The sequence below is a fragment of the Eleutherodactylus coqui genome, chromosome 2 (assembly GCF_035609145.1).
Source record: "Eleutherodactylus coqui strain aEleCoq1 chromosome 2, aEleCoq1.hap1, whole genome shotgun sequence".
Taxonomy (NCBI): domain Eukaryota; kingdom Metazoa; phylum Chordata; class Amphibia; order Anura; family Eleutherodactylidae; genus Eleutherodactylus; species Eleutherodactylus coqui.
The window spans coordinates 291,673,380-291,691,784 of NC_089838.1; the positions used below are offsets into that span (position 1 = coordinate 291,673,380).

Below are 18,405 nucleotides of genomic sequence, written 5' to 3' on the forward strand. Positions count from 1 at the left end.
GCAGGTCCACACATATGGGGGCACCTTCAGCCCTCATATGTTGAAGCATGGAAAAAGAGGAGAGGATTCCCAGACCGCAAGTGATCGGGAGAGAGCATCAGTAAGTGACAGTCAATGTTTGTGCAAGGCCAGTGCAGAGGTACTCTATTCTTCTACACTCCCAAGCGTATCCAAAGCTGGGTGGAGGTACTACAAGTCAATAGATTCTGTCTACACACATGCGTCTGCAAGTCTATGACAGCCGCGTGGAGGTAGTGATCATTTCTGTGCGTTTACTCTACCTGCAGTGTGAAAGTCTTCAACAGAATTTGCCTTGTATTGTTTGACTATTCTTAGTAAAGTTTATTCCGGACTCTGACTGTTCCCAGAGACCCGTGGTACTACAGAACTGTCTGAGACTGCATTTATTCGCCGCCGAGGTTCATACCGGTATGTGTGCAGGAATGGTGGCGTCAACTGTGACAACCTTATCCCCTAATTGCCCAACTATTGGTCATCCCTCTCCTAGGGGTGTCCGGGGAAGAGGCCAGCGCTACTCTGGCCTTGGCTACATGTGTCTCTCCGGGATGGAGCATGGTAAGTGCCACTGTGACGATCCAGAACACTACCCTCTCAGCTCCCCACATATGTCAGGTGTCCGGGGTCTCCCTCTGGGCCGCTGCACAAACACAGCAAATAAATAATAATAATCATTATTTTTATAACGCCAACTTATACTGCAGCGCTTTCAAGACACAGGGGGTACAACAGTTACTTATGGTAATCAGATAGTAAGAGACAATAGGGGTGGGGGGTCTGCTCCAGGGTGATGCAGGAGGTACAGGGGAATGGGATGTACAAGGTAGGAATAAGGGAGAATGTGGGTGCCATAGATAGTTAATAGTCCAGACTAGTATTAGGAGGGGCAGGGGCATGTGGTAGGTGGTGAGGCTTCTTTGAAGAGGTGTGTTTTTAAGGAGCGTCTGAAGTTCTGTGCATTGGGGATTGTCCGGATGTCTTGGAGCAGTGGTTTCCAGAACACCGGTGCTGCTCTGGAGAGGTCCTTGAGGTGGGAATGAGAGGCTTGAATTAGAGGGGTATTAGCAGATAGAAGTGCACGAGCTGGGTAATATATGGACAGGAGGGAAGCGATTTACGGTGGTGCGGTGCCATTGAAAGCTTTGTAGGTGAGGGTTTGACCCCAAGACAGTGGGCGTGCTGTCTAGGGGTTATGATGGTGTCAAATACTGAGATGGAGATATTGGGGGGATGTTGACTAGTGGAGGTCGGAAATATGAGGAGGTCAGTTTTTGTGAGGTTGAGTTTGTGAAAGAGATAAAATTATGTTGTGTTCCATTGTGACATATAACTAGGTATTCTAGGGCAAAATAAGGCACCATATGCCAACACATGAGTGCTTCATGGCAGATACACAGGGACTTTGTGCACTGGCACACATGGGTCTTGTGTTTGGCTATCCCATATGAATGGGGCCAACAGGTGAAAATGTAGGGATTTTATGTGCCCATTTGATGCCCTCCAACTTGGAAGGGGTATTCCCATTTCAGACTTTGATGGCATATCTATAGGGAATCATCACCTATCCCATAGGGTATGCAATAAAGATCTGATAGGTAAGGGCCCCAGAATTAGGACCTGCATGTATTTCTTGGTTTGGTCTCTACCACCACCGGCCATACTGAATGTGTGGCCAGGGTTGGTTGGGAGGACAGAAATAGCTGAGCATTCTTCACTACACTGTTTCCATAATTCCCACAGATATCAATGGAATTTATGTAAATAGTATAGCACAGTGAGCTATAGTGTTTCCATAACTCTGCAGCTGCGGAAACAGAATTGTTTGTTGAGCTATGCCTTTTCCATAACTCCCATTGACTTCTATGGGGCTTAGAAACAGAGCGTTGCTCAGTCGAACTTGGCTATTTATGTCAGCCTCACCACTTCAAATTCAGTAGTGTGCAGAGATAAGAAGACCCCTTTAATGGGTTGTACCACAATAGACTTTTATCACATATCCGTAGGATAGGCAATAAAAGTCTGATCAGTAGGGGTCTAACCACTGAGACCCCCATTGATCCTGAAAACGAGGATCCCACGTCCCCCTCTCCTCACACAGCAAGAAGAAGGTTAAATAGAGCAGCAGTCGGGCATGCATCGTGCTGCTCTCTTGATTTGCAATGGGTCTGCTGGAGATAGTCATGTGCTTATAGTCAGTTATTTCCCTCAGCCCCATTGAAATTAATGGAGTGGTACCATCCATGTGTGATCACCACTCAATTCAAAGCAATATTACTACGCATGGGTACAGCGAGCCCACAGAGGCGAGAAGAGGGGGACATGCGACCCCTCCCTTCTTGGTATCATACAGGTCTCAACGGTAAGACACCCACAGGTCAGAGTTTGATCATATATCCCAGTATTTGACAAAGCAAAATTGATTTCAGAAGTGTTCATACCCTTTAAAGGTGTTGTCTGAGTAAAGGAAACCCCTGTCACCAGGTCCCCCATGCATTAAAATAACAAATCTTTGATTACTCACAGCTCCCCGCTCGTCACCCACCACTGGCCCTGGTGTCCTTGTTTACAGGCTGATGTGAAACCTGCTGTAGCAGCCAATGACAGCACTCAGCCATGATCATTGAGTGCTGTCATTGGCTGCTGTACCTTGTTTGTAGACGAGATCAGGTCGACTGCAGCCTATAAATGATGCCACAGGGAGACAGGAGCTATCAGCAAGTGACAAGCAGGGGAGCTGATTTGTTATTTAATCGTATGTAGGACCTGTTGACAGGGGTTTCCTTAACCTGGACAACTCCTTTAAAAAAGTTTTGTGTTCTTCTCTAATCTGTATATGGCTATAGGTTTACGCACATATTTAGTAGTATCACATACCGTGTGACTCTGCTCTTTACATTTCCTCCTCTCATTAGTTCTGGAAGCAGCATTACACTTCTCAATCACTGGGAAGAGAGAAGAGACAATAAGAGATGTTCAAATGCATCACTGAGGAAAACCTGCAGCGTATTACACTACACCGAAGGGGATGAGAGTTAAAGATCTCTCATCTACATGCGGTGTAAAATATCGGCAGTGTAAATTGACCTGCGGTGCGGATTTCAAATGTACAGCATGTCAATTTATTCAGCAAATTTTCACTGTGGATTTCACTGTTTCAGATGAGTGAGGGGAAATCGGCTACAATTCTACAGCGAAATCCAGGGTAAAGCCTCTACGGGTCCGCACAGTTTTCCCGTACAGAATGCTGCAGCGGATTCCACCCGGCCCATAGACATGAGACCAAAAAGTACTATATACTTACCTGCTCAGACGCTGTGCGTGTCTCCTCCATGCAGGCTGGATCCCCTTTCTTTTGCACAGCGGATGTGCTCGGGATGCCAGTGGCATGCTTGGCGCATGTGCCGTGCCATCATTTTTTTTAAAACTCCTGCTTTACAAGGCCATGGAAGAAAGAAGGGAATAAAGTGGTCTCCAGACCTACAATCCAGTATCCCAACGCATATTCCTCTTGTGTCACATTCACTCCCACCACATTATTACAACTGGTCATGAAAATTAATAATTACCTGCTAAAGGTATTTCAGAAATACCCAAATCTCTCATATAAGACTGCAATTCTAGCAGTGACCATGTCTGTTTACCCTAATTTTCTTCTTTGATGTCCACCAATCCCAAACAGGTCACAGGAAATGTGTCCCATTTCAAGAAGCGTTGCAGGTGTGATCCAGGAGTAATCATGAAGTCATGTTATATTTGGCATCTTACAAATCACCAGAATTGATCATTGCAAGACCTAGGAATTTCACATTGGTTGACAACTAGAGATGAGCGAGCACGCTCAGATAAGTCAGTTACTCGAGCGAGCCTCGCTCTTCTCGAGTAACTGCATTCTTGTCCGAGCGTGCTCGGGAGGGCGGCGGGGGGTAGAGAGAGATCTCTCTCACTCTCTCCCCTGCCACACCCCAAGCACGCTCTGACAAGAATACAGTTACTCGAGAAGAGCGAGGCTCGCTCGAGTAACTGACTAATCTGAGCGTGCTCGCTCAATTTGAAGAGACCTTTATTTATCCATTTACACATTGGAGTAGAGTCTTGATTTGGCTCCAATTTATAGATGATGTTTTTGTCATTTGGAGGGGCTCTTTGAATGAACTGCTTGATTTCAGTGTTTTTTGAACAGCCAGTATACTGAGCTTCAGTTTACCTTGAATTTTTCCACTGAACGCATACAGTTTCTGGACACAATGGTGATTCTTAAAGATGGTGGGTTGAGTGTTGATCTATATACCAAAGATACTGATAGATCAGGTTGCTGGAACTTATAAAATGCCCACCTGGTTGTGTCGGAGGTTCTATGTTCGCAGTTGATGTCAGCAATGGACCAGCGGTAGTACTCGGTTCTGATGAATAAAAAGATTTAAGAAGCCTTAAGAAAGTAAGTTTCCTTTGTATAGACCATCAATGTATGTGCAGTGGGGGTCAACCCCAGGGCTACCCGCTGTGCAGCAGAATAAATAAGGCTCAGAACTGAAAAGAAAAATGTGGCCCAATTGTTCTGCTGATCAGATGGGGTTCTGGGGGTCAGATCTCCACTGATCATTTGTTGATGGGCTATCCTAAGGATAGACTATTAATTAAAAATGGCAGAAAACTCTTTTAATTAATATTCGAATATTATCATACAGCTCGTTACCTGGACAAACTTCATCCAATTTCACCAAAGTAATGCAGTTATTTCCTTGGGGTTTACAAACTTTACAATAGCATGTTCCCACAGTACAAGTGGCTTCAGAAGGACAGTCTGAGTTATTCCTACATTTATCTGCATGAAAAATAACACAAAAATGAATTATTGACTATTCAGAGGACTCAGAGTTACCAGCCCAACAGGGTACCAGATTCTAACATAATGATGGGTTCCAACAATCTAGTAGAAAACAACCGTGTTTGGAGGTGATTGGATCCAGTCACTTGTCACTAGGCTCTATTTCTTGTGGGATAATTCACAAATAACCTATTATACCTTATGGATGATGTGTCCTTTGTGTGCAATGGTAACAGCAAAGGTTGAATTAAAACTGGATGTGCACATGTGCTATATAGAAAAAGGGTAGCCTGTCAGAATCATCTCCTCAGATGGATGTAAGGAACCAGTCCAACACTTTCTGGAATACAGTCCATTCTGCTGCTGAAAATCTTCAGCATGTCCTCAATGTGTGAACAAACACATTAAAGGGTTTTTGTTCAAAGAACCTTGAGCCAACTTTCTGAAACCATTATCCAGGTGTATGCATCATTGATGGTAGATCATCAGGAGTTTGCTCATACATTGAGCTGATTTTTGCTGGAAGCAAAGAGCTCTGGTCCCACTGCAGTGGCCAGGATTCCTACTGTAGACAAAGTTTCCATTCATTTTGGTGGGATATTTTTGGTTTGACTATAACACCAAACATTGCTACTGCAGTGGGAATGGAACTGTCTGCTTCCTGTAGAAATCAGCATCTTGCATGAGCACACTGGCCCTGCAAACAACTGAGCAGTGAGGATTGCAGATGGCAGACTCCTGTTGATCTACAATTGATTGCTTATCCCAAGAATAAGCCATCAATAGTTTACAATGTGACAACCCCTTTCATGCTATAGGTGTGCTCTCAAGAGGTTAGAGACTGAGTATTCATCACCTGTGGGTTCTATTAGTTATCTCTATTGGAGACCACAATATATGATCTAACAAGCATCCAGAGGACAGAGGGCTTTTGCCTAGCCAGCAAGGCGGAAGGATGCACGTAGGGAGGGTTCCAAGGGCAAATTTACATTCTGCAGCAATCCAGCTTCCTGAACCTCCGAGGCTCTCCTCACCCTCACCAACATCCTGCACAGGCAGAGAGGAGCAAAAAGAGGGGTCCCATGGCCCAAAGAGTCATTATAAAAAATCACGGCCTAGCACGGCCGGCAAATCCTGGCCAAACAACACTAAAAAGTGGTTCGACTCCATTCGTTCACTAGAGGAAGGCAAGTGCACCCTAGAAGAAGCAAGGATTCCATACAACATCAGAGGAAGATCATCACCAAGACTTCAGAGACGCACCAGATCCTGGACATTCGCCGGAAGTCTTTGTCGCAGCCTACCTCCTTCCTGGAGCCCTCTGGAATCAAACATGCATATTGAATATTCTCTATAGCTTTCTGAGATTAAGGACCATTTGTTTTGACTCGGTATGTTTTTGAAACCCTCGAGGAACGCTTTCTATGTGCAGTCCTGATGGCTTTAATTGGTACTTCTCGTTTTTGTAGGGACTCAAATTGGTCTTGAAGTTTATATTTGCTTAACAAATTACTTACCAGTTATCTATTCTGACCTGTTGGGTCATCTATTTTGTATAGGGTTTTTCTGTTTACTAAAATTGTACTTTAGAAATAGGACAGGGCTGAGATACTTGATGCTCACCCCTCTCCAGACTTTAAGTACGCTACATAATAGTATTGGGATGCGCACCCAGTCTGGGCTACTGGTTATGTCTTTTAACATACCCCAATGCACCACTAGGTTTGAACTTGTGATGCTAATGCTTGTTGTCATTATGTTTTCGAATATTTGTGAATCCATGCAGTATGATACTGGACATAGAAGCTCAGGTGTTTCCCATATCATTTCCTCAACATCCTATTATGTTCAGCTTACCTCTATTATGGTGACTATAATTTCACGTAATGTCAAGGGATTTAACTCCCAACTCAAGAGACGTAAGGCATTCCTTTATCATATTAAAGCTAGGCCAGAAATATTTTGTCTGCAGGAGACACAATTTTTTTCCTCCTCTACGCCTAAATATCTCCATGCACATTATATTCAAGTATATTCCTCAGTCGCTCAGTAGAAACACCAAGGGGTCACAACACTGCTTCATAATTCACTCTCCCTCTCTGTCAGTAATACTGCAATAGACCCTCAGGGTAGATTTGTAATTGTTCAGGGCTCCTTCTATGACCAAAATATTGCCATTATAAACTCATATGCCTCAGTCAACAACCTGTTTAAAGTGTTTCTCTTATTGCTAAAAAAAATCAACAAAATCCATAACGCCACCATTTTCTGGATGAGGGATTTTAACATGGTCCTGGTTCCATCTTTAGATCGTTCGTCAACAGGGCTGAAGAAAATCAGTGCAGCACAAAGACAATCACTAAATTCCATGCTAGGAAAGCCGGCTTTGGCAGATGGTCGGAGGGAGACCCATGACACGAAAAGAGGATACATCTTCTTTTCTGCCCCACATAAGTCCTACTCACGTATAGTTTGGATATTGGCTTCTACAAGCTTACTCCCTTCACTAGTCCAAGTAAGACATATCCGACCATGACATTGTAATGGCCCGCTTCTTAACCCCTTAGTGACGAAGCCTGTTTGCGCCTTAGTGACGGAGCCAAATTTTGAAAATCTGACATGTGTCACTTAACATAGCATAACTCCGTAAAGGCTTTACATATCCAAGTGATTCTGACGTTGTTTTTTCGCCACATGTTGTACTTCATATAGGTGGAAAAAATAGACTGATAGAATTTATGAATATTTATTAAAAGTGCCAATATTGGGAAAATTTTGAAAAAATTGTCATTTTTTCACATTTTCAACTGTAATTACGCAAATATGTGCAAACATACTGTACAAATTTTTGCTAAGGTATATATTTCCATCAGTTTACTTTATTCTGGATGCACAGTTGAAAAACTTTCTTGTTTTTTTAACCATTTAGGAGACGTACAAATTTAACATTACTTTTCAGCATTTTGAGGAACACTTTGTTTTCCTGCACCAAGCCAAGATTGCAAAGGCTCATAGGTGTCAGAATGATAGATCCCTTAATGTATTGACTGAGGGGGGTTATGAGTATTTTGACGCCACAGTTTTTTTTCAGGAGTTAATGCAATTTAGAAGAGAAAAAATAAAAATTAACATTTTTGAAAATATGTCATTTTAAAGACATATTTTTTTTCTATAGTGCACATGAGAAGAAGGAGTGACACCCCATAATGGATACCCCTGTTTGTCCTGTTTTCAAAAATATACCCATTGTGGCCCTAGTATTATGTTTGTATGCACAACGGGGCCCAAAATGAAAGGAGTAGTCGGTGGCAAGGCCTATAATGGTAGGAACACCCATTGGATTTCAGGGTACAACTGAATTAATATCAGGCCCCATTGCCCACTTGTAGAGCCATTGAGCGGCCAAAACGATAAAGAACCCCCACAAATGACCCCACTTTGAAAAGGAGACCCCTTAACAAATTCATCTAGGGGTGTACTGCGTATTTTGAAGGCACAGTATTTGAATTAATCTAAGCAAAGCAGAAGGAAAAAATTGTGATTTTTGTTTTTTTGGCAATTCTGTCAATTTAAAAACAGTCTTTTTTGTACAGTGTACATAGGAATGAAGACGTTCACCCCAAAATGGATACCCCTGTTTGTCCCGTGTTCAGAAACATACCCATTGTGGGCCTAATCTACTTACAGGACTCATGGCTAGGCCTATAATGCAGGGAACACCCGATGGATTGCAGGGCACAACTGAATAAATTCCAGGCCCCATTGCTCACTTGTGCAGGAAAAAAAATTGACTTACTAAAAATCCCCCCCCTTCTTGTAAATTATGTATTACAGGTAGCGGTCTGAATAACACCGGGCTCACGTGGCCGTATGTGGAATCTGCTTGCGGAGGCCCGCAGCGGATCCCAGCTGTGAGCCCTGCCATGGCGCTGCATACAGACACATAATGTACTGCGCATAACTTCCTACTCACACAGGCGGTCATGCGCAGTACGCCTTTTTTTTGTTTGTATTTCCCACACCGTCGCTTACGGATGACACACGTACCCGCAGCCCGTACACAATGTAGTTGCGTATGGGCTGCGGGTATATCCGCGACCACGGAGCACAATAGGCTCTATGCTGCGGATATCCGCGGTAAAATAGAACCTGCTGCGTTCTCTTTTCTGCGAGTGGATTACGCAATTCCAACCCGCTAATGTGAGCGGAATTGTGTAATCCAATGCGATTGATCTGCGTATTACCGAGGATCAGACGCATGCGGAATCCGTAATTCATATCCGGTCATGTGAGACCGGCCTAAGGTAGATCTCTACCTTTTTATCACATGACCGGGGACCGCTCACCGTTCCAGGCTCCCGGCGACCAACAAGGAGACTTCAGGTTTCCTGGGCTCCCCGCCTCCTGCACATGTGTCCAGCATTTTGCCGGCGGTCGCAGGGTTCAAATATGGAGGCCTCCGGTAAAAAGTTTCATCTCCTCTCACCGATCGCATCTGTGAGGGGAGATGAAACCAACTTTTTAAAAACTTTTACGTGATCGCCATTATCCATTGGATAACGGCGAACACGTGATCAGAAATCGCTCACCGCGGCCCCCCATGAAATCTCCAGGCTTTTGGCTAAGTTTTGTAGCCAAGAGCAGGGAGATTTTAAATTATCCTGGCAATCCACGGCTTTTGCGCATGCGTCTGCCACTTTGGCGACGGCCGCGTGCGCAGAAGCTGAGGTAAGGTCCGCGGATAAATCCAGGGCCCTTAGGTACATAATTTCATCCTCCCTTATGGATATGATCCGTGAGGGGAGATGAAATGTAAGCGTTTTAAATTTTTTTTTTTACTTTTTTTTAAACTTTTTTTTTACTTTTTTACACTTTTTTTTACCTGTTTTTTACACTTTTTAAAAAAAAACTTTTTTAAGGGAACATGAAAACTTTTATATATTTTGGTATTGAAAGAGTTAAAAATAAAAATAAGGCCTCCTTCACACGGGCGACAAAGTCGCGCGATTTTGTAGCATTGCTATGATGCTACAAATCGCATGTATGTGAAGCCCATGGTTTCCTATGGGTTCCTTCACACATGAGATGTTTTGTAGCATGCTACAAAACGACACACAAACCTTGCAGGTCCGGCGATATGCCCGCGACACACGAGGTTTTGTAGCCCATGTTTCTCTATGGAGCCTTCCTCTCTGTTGCATCGCATCGCACAAAAATGCGGTTTGCATGCGATTCGATGCAACTTTGACAGTAGCAGATGCTACAAAGTCGTGTGATTTTGTAGCGTCACATGCGACTTTGTAGCGCTACAAAATCGCGGTATTGCTGCGAGAAAATCACAGCGATATCATACAGTGCAGCGATGCGATATCACTGCGATTTTCTCGCAGCGATGCGGTGTCGCCCATGTGAAGGAGGCCTAAGAGGAAACAAGGCTTTTGGATCTTAACCTCGGATACAAGGTTTCCTAACAGCCTTAATTTCAAAACTGATTTGTTATATATCTTTTATTGCGTTTTTTGGGGGGTTTTTTGCATTTCATTTAAAATAATAAATTAGGCAGTAATTAATATCTATATCTGAAATATTTATTAAATTTAAAGTTATAAAATTGATTATGCTTTTTTGTGAGTATATTAAAGGAGATGTCTCGAGGAAGCAGTGATTTTTTTTTTTTGCCCAGTCCCCCTAATTAAACATACATTACTAATTACCCCTGTAAATTACTTTTCTAGCTGGTTCGTACTTACCGTTCCAGCATTTCAGTAACTTATAAAAGTTTCCCCAAGATGGCCGCCGGCTCTTTCCCCGTCGCTCGCTGCAGCCCGACGTGCGCGCTCCCGAGACGCTGCCAGCTGTGTCTCCATGGCAACCGGACGCCCCGCAGCCGCCGACCAGACGCCTCGCAGCCGCCGACCAGACGCCTCGCAGCCGCCGACCAGACGCCTCGCAGCCGCCGACCAGACGCCCCGCACCGCCAGGCAGCAGGTAACCGGCGCTAGCCCCCGACTCCCCAGCGCTACGCTCCCGGCTCCCCAGCGCTAGACCCTCAGCCCAGGTGAAGGCCCCGGAGCCCAGCGCTGGGCTCCGGGGCCTTCACCTGTCAGTGAACATCACCCCCGGCCTAGCGGCAGCCCCCCCCCCAGCCTAGCGGCAGCCCCCCCATCGCAGCGGCAGCCCCCCCCGGCCTAGCGACAGCCCCCCCATCGCAGCGGCAGCCCCCCCGGCGCAGCGGCAGCCCCCCCCGGCGCAGCGACAGCCCCCCCGGCCCATCACTTACCTGGACAGCTGGACGGCAGGACAGCTGGACGGCAGGACAGCTGGGCGGCTTCTCCGGCAGCTCGGCAGCTCTGCACCTTCCTCTAACAGAGGAAGGTACAGAATGGCCGCTCCAGCGCGCTCCCGAGCAGTGACAGCTCATCTGCGCATGCGCAGAAGAGCTGTAGCGGGGAGCACACTGAAGCGGCTCGTGCTGAATGGAGAAGACCGGACTGCGCAAGCGCGTCTAAAAAAGCAAGCTGCCGGCGAATTTAGACGGAACCATGGAGACGAGGACGCCAGCAACGGAGCAGGTAAGTGAATAACTTCTGTATGGCTCATATTTAATGCACGATGTATATTACAAAGTGCATTAATATGGCCATACGGAAGTGTATAACCCAACTTTGTTTCGCGAGACCACCCCTTTAATTATGTATAATACTTTTTGGTGGTGTTTTCATATTTTTCGTTGGAAATAATTATTATGAAACGAAATAGATTTATATAACCTCCTTTTCTTTCTTCCTTTTTTTTGTTGCATTATATCTAGAATAAAAATCATGCAATAATTAATATGTAAAATGTCTATTTAAAAATTATATTATCTAAAAAATTATTATGCAGTTTTGTGAATATATTAATTTTGCGTAATCATTTTTGGTAAGTTTTTTTACATTATTCGTTGGAGACAGTTATTTTGAAACTAAATATTATTAGAATTAATAACATAAAGAGTGGTAGTATAGATAACATCATTGTTATATTTATATATGATTAGAGATGAGCGAACCTACTCGTTTCGAGTAATTACTCGATCGAGCACCGCAATTTTCGAGTACTTCCGTACTCGGGTGAAAAGATTCGGTGGGCGCCGGGGGCGGGAGGAGGCGTGGCGGAGCGGGGGGTAGCAGCGGGGAACAGGGGGGAGCCCTCTCTCTCTCCCTCTCCCCCCCACTCCCCGCTGCAACCCCCCACTCACCCACGGCGCCCCCCGAATCTTTTCGCCCGAGTACGGAAGTAATCGAAAATTGCGGCGCTCGGGCGAAAAAGGGGCGTGGCCGAGTAGGTTCGCTCATCTCTATATATGATATATGTGATATATTTATTCATGGCTTTGTTATCAAATTGCCTATCTAATTATTCTCAACATCTATGTTTATAAGATAATTTGGAAGAATTGAACACATTACATTGCCAATGTTTTCTATTGTCATGGTACCATCATATCAATTTAGTTATATCCATTAATTTTAGTCTATCCATTTACCACTTATATATAATTGTTTCCTTTATTATAATATAGGAAAATATGCTCTTGCTATGTATTTAATCTATTAATGCATCCTCAAACATTGTATTTCTATATTGTATTCATCTAATATGGTTATTACTGACCTTAAGAAAACGAGGCAGTAAACCGGTCATTTAGATTATAAGGGGTTACTAATCAGCTGGTTTTTTAATTGGATATGTTATTTAAATGAACAAGCAGTGACGTGATGTATGAGGTGATCAAGGCTCAAACCGAGCTGAAACGCGTCCTCCATGTTTCTGATTTTATAAAGCACATTTTCAAATAAAGAGGAGATTTTATTCACTAAAGTCCGATTTCCCATTTATCTGGATGCATTCTACTATACAGGCCACCTGATTGAATGGCTTTTTTCGGACATGAGTATTTCTCTCTTTCCACTGAAGCAATATGCAGTGAGCGCATATGGACAAAACGAGGTGAGACAATCTGTTTAGGGACGCAGCCACTTCTATAGGTAAAGTTGTGGCTGGCTGGGAGCAGTAGTGCATCAATTTTTGAATTACGCATCTAGGCCTGTTCCCAGCCTTTCAGTAATAGCGTTCTCAGTCTGCAGTGCCATACAACCAGCTCTCACCATGAAACTGCGCTATAACATTTCCTAGCCTACTGCAAACTACTTCAGTTATACTCTGTGTCTGCAGTGCATTAGAGAGAGGTCTCGACGCTAAAGAGTACTGTAATATTTCGTGGGCCATTGCAAAGTATTTCAGCTCTGCCACTGTGCAGAGCGTCTCACAATACCCTTTCCTTGCTGGGGTTGAGATAGCCGCAGTTACAAGCACTATCCCCTGGCTTTAGAGTCTTCTCCCACTCCATACAGCCTCTCTTATCTACAAGTCTCTGTGAGCGGTAAATTACCCCTAGGTATCAGCGCAAGACAGTGGGTTAATTTTTTCAGTCACAGCAAAGAGCCTCCGCTATCTACAAGTCTCTGTGTGCGGTGAATTAAGTTGTCAGTGCTGTACAGTGGGGTAATTTATTTTGTCCCTGCTCTATTCTTAATCCGCCATGATGAGGAGTAGGTGTAAGGGTCGAGGACGCGGACGTCCAAGTGAGGGTGTGGGCACAGGCCGAGTTCCTGGGCATGGGGAATCACAGCCGGCTGCTGCGGGAATAGGAGAGAGGCAAGTTTCTGGGCTCCCCAGCTTCATATCACAATTTACAGGTCCGCATGGTAGACCTTTATTACAAACAGAGCAGTGCTAGCAGGTCCTGACGTGGATGGCAGTAAAACATGTCCAGCAATGTATCGACCACCCAGTCTTCAACGCAGTCCACTACGGCTGGCCTGGGGACTGAAACTCTGAATCCTCTGGCTGCTCCTCGTTTTTCCCAGCCTCCTCACTCCATGAAAATGACATATTCTGAGCAGGCAGACTCCCAGGAACTGTTCTCGGGTCCCTGCCATGAGTGGGAAAAAATGGTTCCTCTCTCACCTGAGGAGTTTGTTGTGACCGATGCCCAACCTTTGGAAAGTTCCAAGAGTCCAGGTGATGAGGCTGAGGACTTCCGGCAACTGTCTCAAGAGCTTTTTGTGGATGAGGATGATGAGACACAGTTGTCTGTCAGTGAGGTAGTAGTAAGGGCAGTAAGTCCAAGGGAGGAGCGCACAGAGGATTTGGAGGAAGAGCAGCTGGACGATGAGGTGACTGACCCCACCTGGTTTGCTAAGCATACTGAGGACAGGGCAAGTGCAGCAGCAGGATAGGTTGAAAGAGGCAGTGGAGTGGCCAGGGGTAGAGGCAGGGCCAGAGCAAAGAATCCCTCAACTGTTTCCCAAAGCACCCCCTCGTGGCAAGCCTCTGTGCAGAGGGCTAGGTGTTCAAAGGTGTGGATGTTTTTCAGTGAGAGCGCAGACGACCAACGAACAGTGGTGTGCAACCTGTGTTGCACCAAGATCAGCCAGGGTGCCACCACTACAAGCCTCACCACCACCAGCATGCGCAGGCATATGATGGCCAAGCACCCCACAAGGAGGGAGGAAGGCCATTCACTGCCTCCAGGTCACACCACTGCCTCTTACCCTGTGCCACAACCTGGCACACAGATCCAATCCCCCTCCCAGGACACAGGCAAAGCGCCTCCCGGGCTGCACTCACACCCTCACCTCCACCATCCTCCACTCCATCCAGCAATGTCTCTCAGTGCAGCGTTCAGCTGTCGCTAACACAAGCGTTAGAGCGAAAGTGCAAATACGCCACCACCCACCCGCATGCACAAGCTTTAAACATGCACATTGCCAAATTAATCAGCCTGGAGATGCTGCCATAAAGGCTGGGGAAAACGGAGGGTCTCAAAAACATGATGGTGGCGGCGGTCCTGCGCTACTCGGTTCCCAGTCGCCACTATTTTTCCCGGTGTGCCATCCAAGCTCTAAATCGGCATGTCTCCCGCAACATAAATTGTGCCCTCACCAACGCGGTTACTGGGAAGGTCCACTTAACCACGGACACGTGGACAAGTACTGGCTGGCAGGGCCACTATATCTCCCTGACGGCACATTGGGTAAACTTGGTGGAAGCTGGGACCGCTTATGTCCTACCTACACCAAGAATAGCGGGTCCTACCTCGGTGCTGGTATCTGTAGCGTTTTATGCCACCTCCTCCAAACCCTCCCCCTCCTCCTCTACTGCCACCTCTACCTCTCAATTAAGAAGTGTAAGCACGTCGCCAGCAGTCGGTAGTGCACAGCGCGGCAACACAGCGGTGGGCTAGCGTCAGCAAGCTGTGCTGAAACTAATCAGCTTAGGTGACATGAGGCACATGAACCCCAAGCTGCTGCAGGGTCTGACAGAGCAGTCCGACCTCTGGCTTTCGCCACTAAGCCTCCAACCAGGCATGGTCATGTGTGACAATGGCCGTAACCACGTGCCATGCCTGGCCCACGTCTTCAATCTTGTGGTTCAGCAGTATCTGAAAAACTACCCCCATTTGTCTCACATGCTTGTCAAGGTGCACCGCGTCTGTGCACATTTCCGCAAGTCCACCACGGATGCTGCCACCCTGAGGACCCTGCAACGTCGGTTTCAGCTGCCAGAGCACCGACTGCTGTGCGACATGCCCTCATGCTGGAATTCTACTCTGCACATGTTGGCCAGGCTGTACGAGCAGCGTAGAGCAATAGTTGACAGTATGTCGCTTGATAGCTAGACCACCCTCATGTCTATATCTCAGCGCGTATTGGAGGAGGAGGGGGAAGAGACAGCTGGCCACACTGCAGAGGGTACCCATGCTGTTTGCCTCTCACCTGTTCAGCGTGTATGGGCTGAAGAGGAGGAGGAGGATCCTGAAAGTCATATTCCTAGTGAGGACAGCGATGTGTTGCGTACTGGGACCCTGGCACATATGGCTGACTTCATATTAGGCTGCCTTTCCCGTGACCCTCGCGTTGGACGCATTCTGGCTAACACGGATTACTGGCTGTACACCCTTCTCGACCGATGGTATAAGGAGAACCTTTCCACTCTCATTCCCGAAGAGGAAAGGGGTACGAGAGTGATGCAATACCACAGGGCCCTGGTGGAAAAAGTGATGCTAAAGTTCCCATCTGACAGTGCTAGTGGCAGAAGGCGCAGTTCAGAGGGCCACGTAGAAGGGGAGGCGTGGAGATCAGGCTGCATGTCCAGCGCAGGCAGGGGAACACTCTCCAAAGCCTTTGCCAGCTTTATGGCTCCCCAGCAAGACTGTGTCACCGCTCCCCAGTCAAGGCTGAGTCGGAAGGAGCACTGTAAAAAGATGGTGAGGGAGTACGTAGCCGATCGTACCACCGTCCTTTGTGATGCCTCTGCTCCATACAACATTTCACCAGACTTCTCTTCTTCACTGGCGGAAAGAGGAGGAACCTAATAATTCTTTTCACTGCAACAGGAGAAAAATGCATCCTCTATCACCACAAAAAAAGGGGGAATTAGCTTTGTCAATCACTCTCGGATATTATTACTCCTCCTCCTACTCCTCCTCCTAAAACAGCATGCTATCACGCTGAACTGCCAATCTTTCTGCGGCCCAAAAGGCTCATATAACCTTTGTCAAACAATATTTCTACATTTCTAACTGAAGCATTGAAACTTCAACATGAAATAATTTTTTTCACAGGGCTGCCTCCAGGCTCTGTTACAAATTAAGCAACAGCGAGCTGTAGCTTTAAAAAAATGTTTATGGGTTTCACCTGCCCTCACGGTTGAGCAATTTTTCAGTGGTACACTTGTACTCTTGGTACACCAATTTTTCTGCCCCTCGCCTAAACTGTTATCTAACTAATTTTTCCAGCCTTCCCTGCACTCTTGGTACACCAATGTTTCAGGGGTTCGCCCACACCCTTGCTACAGAAATGTTACAAAGGTCTGCCTAGACTTTTGCTACAAAAAATGTTACTGGGGTCCGCCTATGCAGTTTCTACTAAATGGTTTGTGGGGTTCGCCTATACTTTTGCTACAGAAATATTACAGGGGTCTCCCTGTACTTTTGCTACAGAAATGTCACTGGGGTTCGCCTATACTCTTGCTATAGAAATGTTACTGGGGTTCGCTTATACTGTTACTATAAGCAGTTTCTACTGAATGGTTTGAGGAGTTCGCCTATACTTTTGCTACAGAAACGTTACTGGGGTCCGCCTATACACTTGATAAAGAAATGTTACTAGGGTATCCCTATACTTTTGCTTCAGAAATGTTACTGGGGTTTGCCTATACTCTTGCTATAGAAATGTTACAGGGGTTCACCAATACTTTTGCTACAGAAATGTTACAGGGGTTCACCTATACTTTTGCTACAGAAATGTTACTGGGGTCCGCCTATACTCTTGATAAAGAAATGTTACTGGGGTCCGCCTATACTTTTGCTACAGAAATGTTACTGGGGTCTGCCTATACTCTTGCTACAGAAGTGTTACTGGGTCTGCCTATACTTTTGCTACAGAAATGTTACTGGGGTTCGCCTATGCAGTTTCTACTGAATGGTTTGAGGAGTTCGCGTATACTTTTGCTACAGAAACGTTACTGGGGTCTGCCTATACACTTGATAAAGAAATGTTACTGGGGTCTCCCTATACTTTTGCTGCAGAAATGTTACTGGGGTCTGCCTATACTTTTGCTACAGAAATGTTATTGGGGTCTCCGTATACTTTTGCTTCAGAAATGTTACTTGGGTCCTCCTATATTCTTGCTATAGAAATGTTACTGGGGTCCGTTTATACTCTTGCTACAGAAATGTTACAATGGTCTGCCTATACTTTTGCTATAGAAATGTTATTGGGGTCCGCTTATACTCTTGCTACAGATATGTTACTTGGGGTCTCCCTATACGCTTGCTACAGAAATGTTACAGGGGTCTGCCTATACTTTTGCTACAGAAATGTTACTGGAGTCCGCCTATACTCATGCTACAGAAATGTTACTGGGGTCTCCCTATACTTTTGCTACAGAAATGTTACTGGGGTCCGCTTATACTCTTGCTACAGAAATGTTACTGGGGTCCGTCTATGCAGTTTCTACTGAATGGTTTGAGGTGTTCGCCTATACTTTTGCTACAGTAATGTTACTGGGGTCTCCCTATACTTTTGCTACAGAAATGTTACTGGGGTTCGCCTGTACTGTTGCTATAGAAATGTTACTGGGGTTCGACTATACTTTTGCTACAGATATGTTACTTGGGTCTCCCTATACGCTTGCTACAGAAGTGATACTGGGTCTGCCTATACTCTTGCTACAGAAGTGTTACTGGGTCTGCCTATACTTTTGCTACAGAAATGTTACTGGGGTTCGCCTATGCAGTTTCTACTGAATGGTTTGAGGAGTTCGCGTATACTTTTGCTACAGAAACGTTACTGGGGTCTGCCTATACACTTGATAAAGAAATGTTACTGGGGTCTCCCTATACTTTTGCTGCAGAAATGTTACTGGGGTCTGCCTATACTTTTGCTACAGAAATGTTATTGGGGTCTCCGTATACTTTTGCTTCAGAAATGTTACTTGGGTCCTCCTATATT

At 45.6% G+C, this 18,405-nt stretch overlaps 1 protein-coding gene across 1 annotated transcript in view; it reads right to left on the reverse strand.

Annotated features, from left to right (window-relative positions):
* LOC136610196 (adhesion G protein-coupled receptor E1-like) overlaps positions 1-18,405 on the reverse strand; it is a 135,528-nt gene that overhangs the window by 37,626 nt on the left and 79,497 nt on the right. Inside the window, exons 5-7 of the mRNA XM_066589437.1 lie at positions 4,712-4,840; positions 4,353-4,418; positions 2,893-2,960 (exon numbers count right to left, since the gene is read on the reverse strand). Of these exons, the coding sequence (XP_066445534.1) occupies positions 2,893-2,960; positions 4,353-4,418; positions 4,712-4,840 (263 nt within the window). The remainder of the gene's footprint in view (positions 1-2,892; positions 2,961-4,352; positions 4,419-4,711; positions 4,841-18,405) is intronic.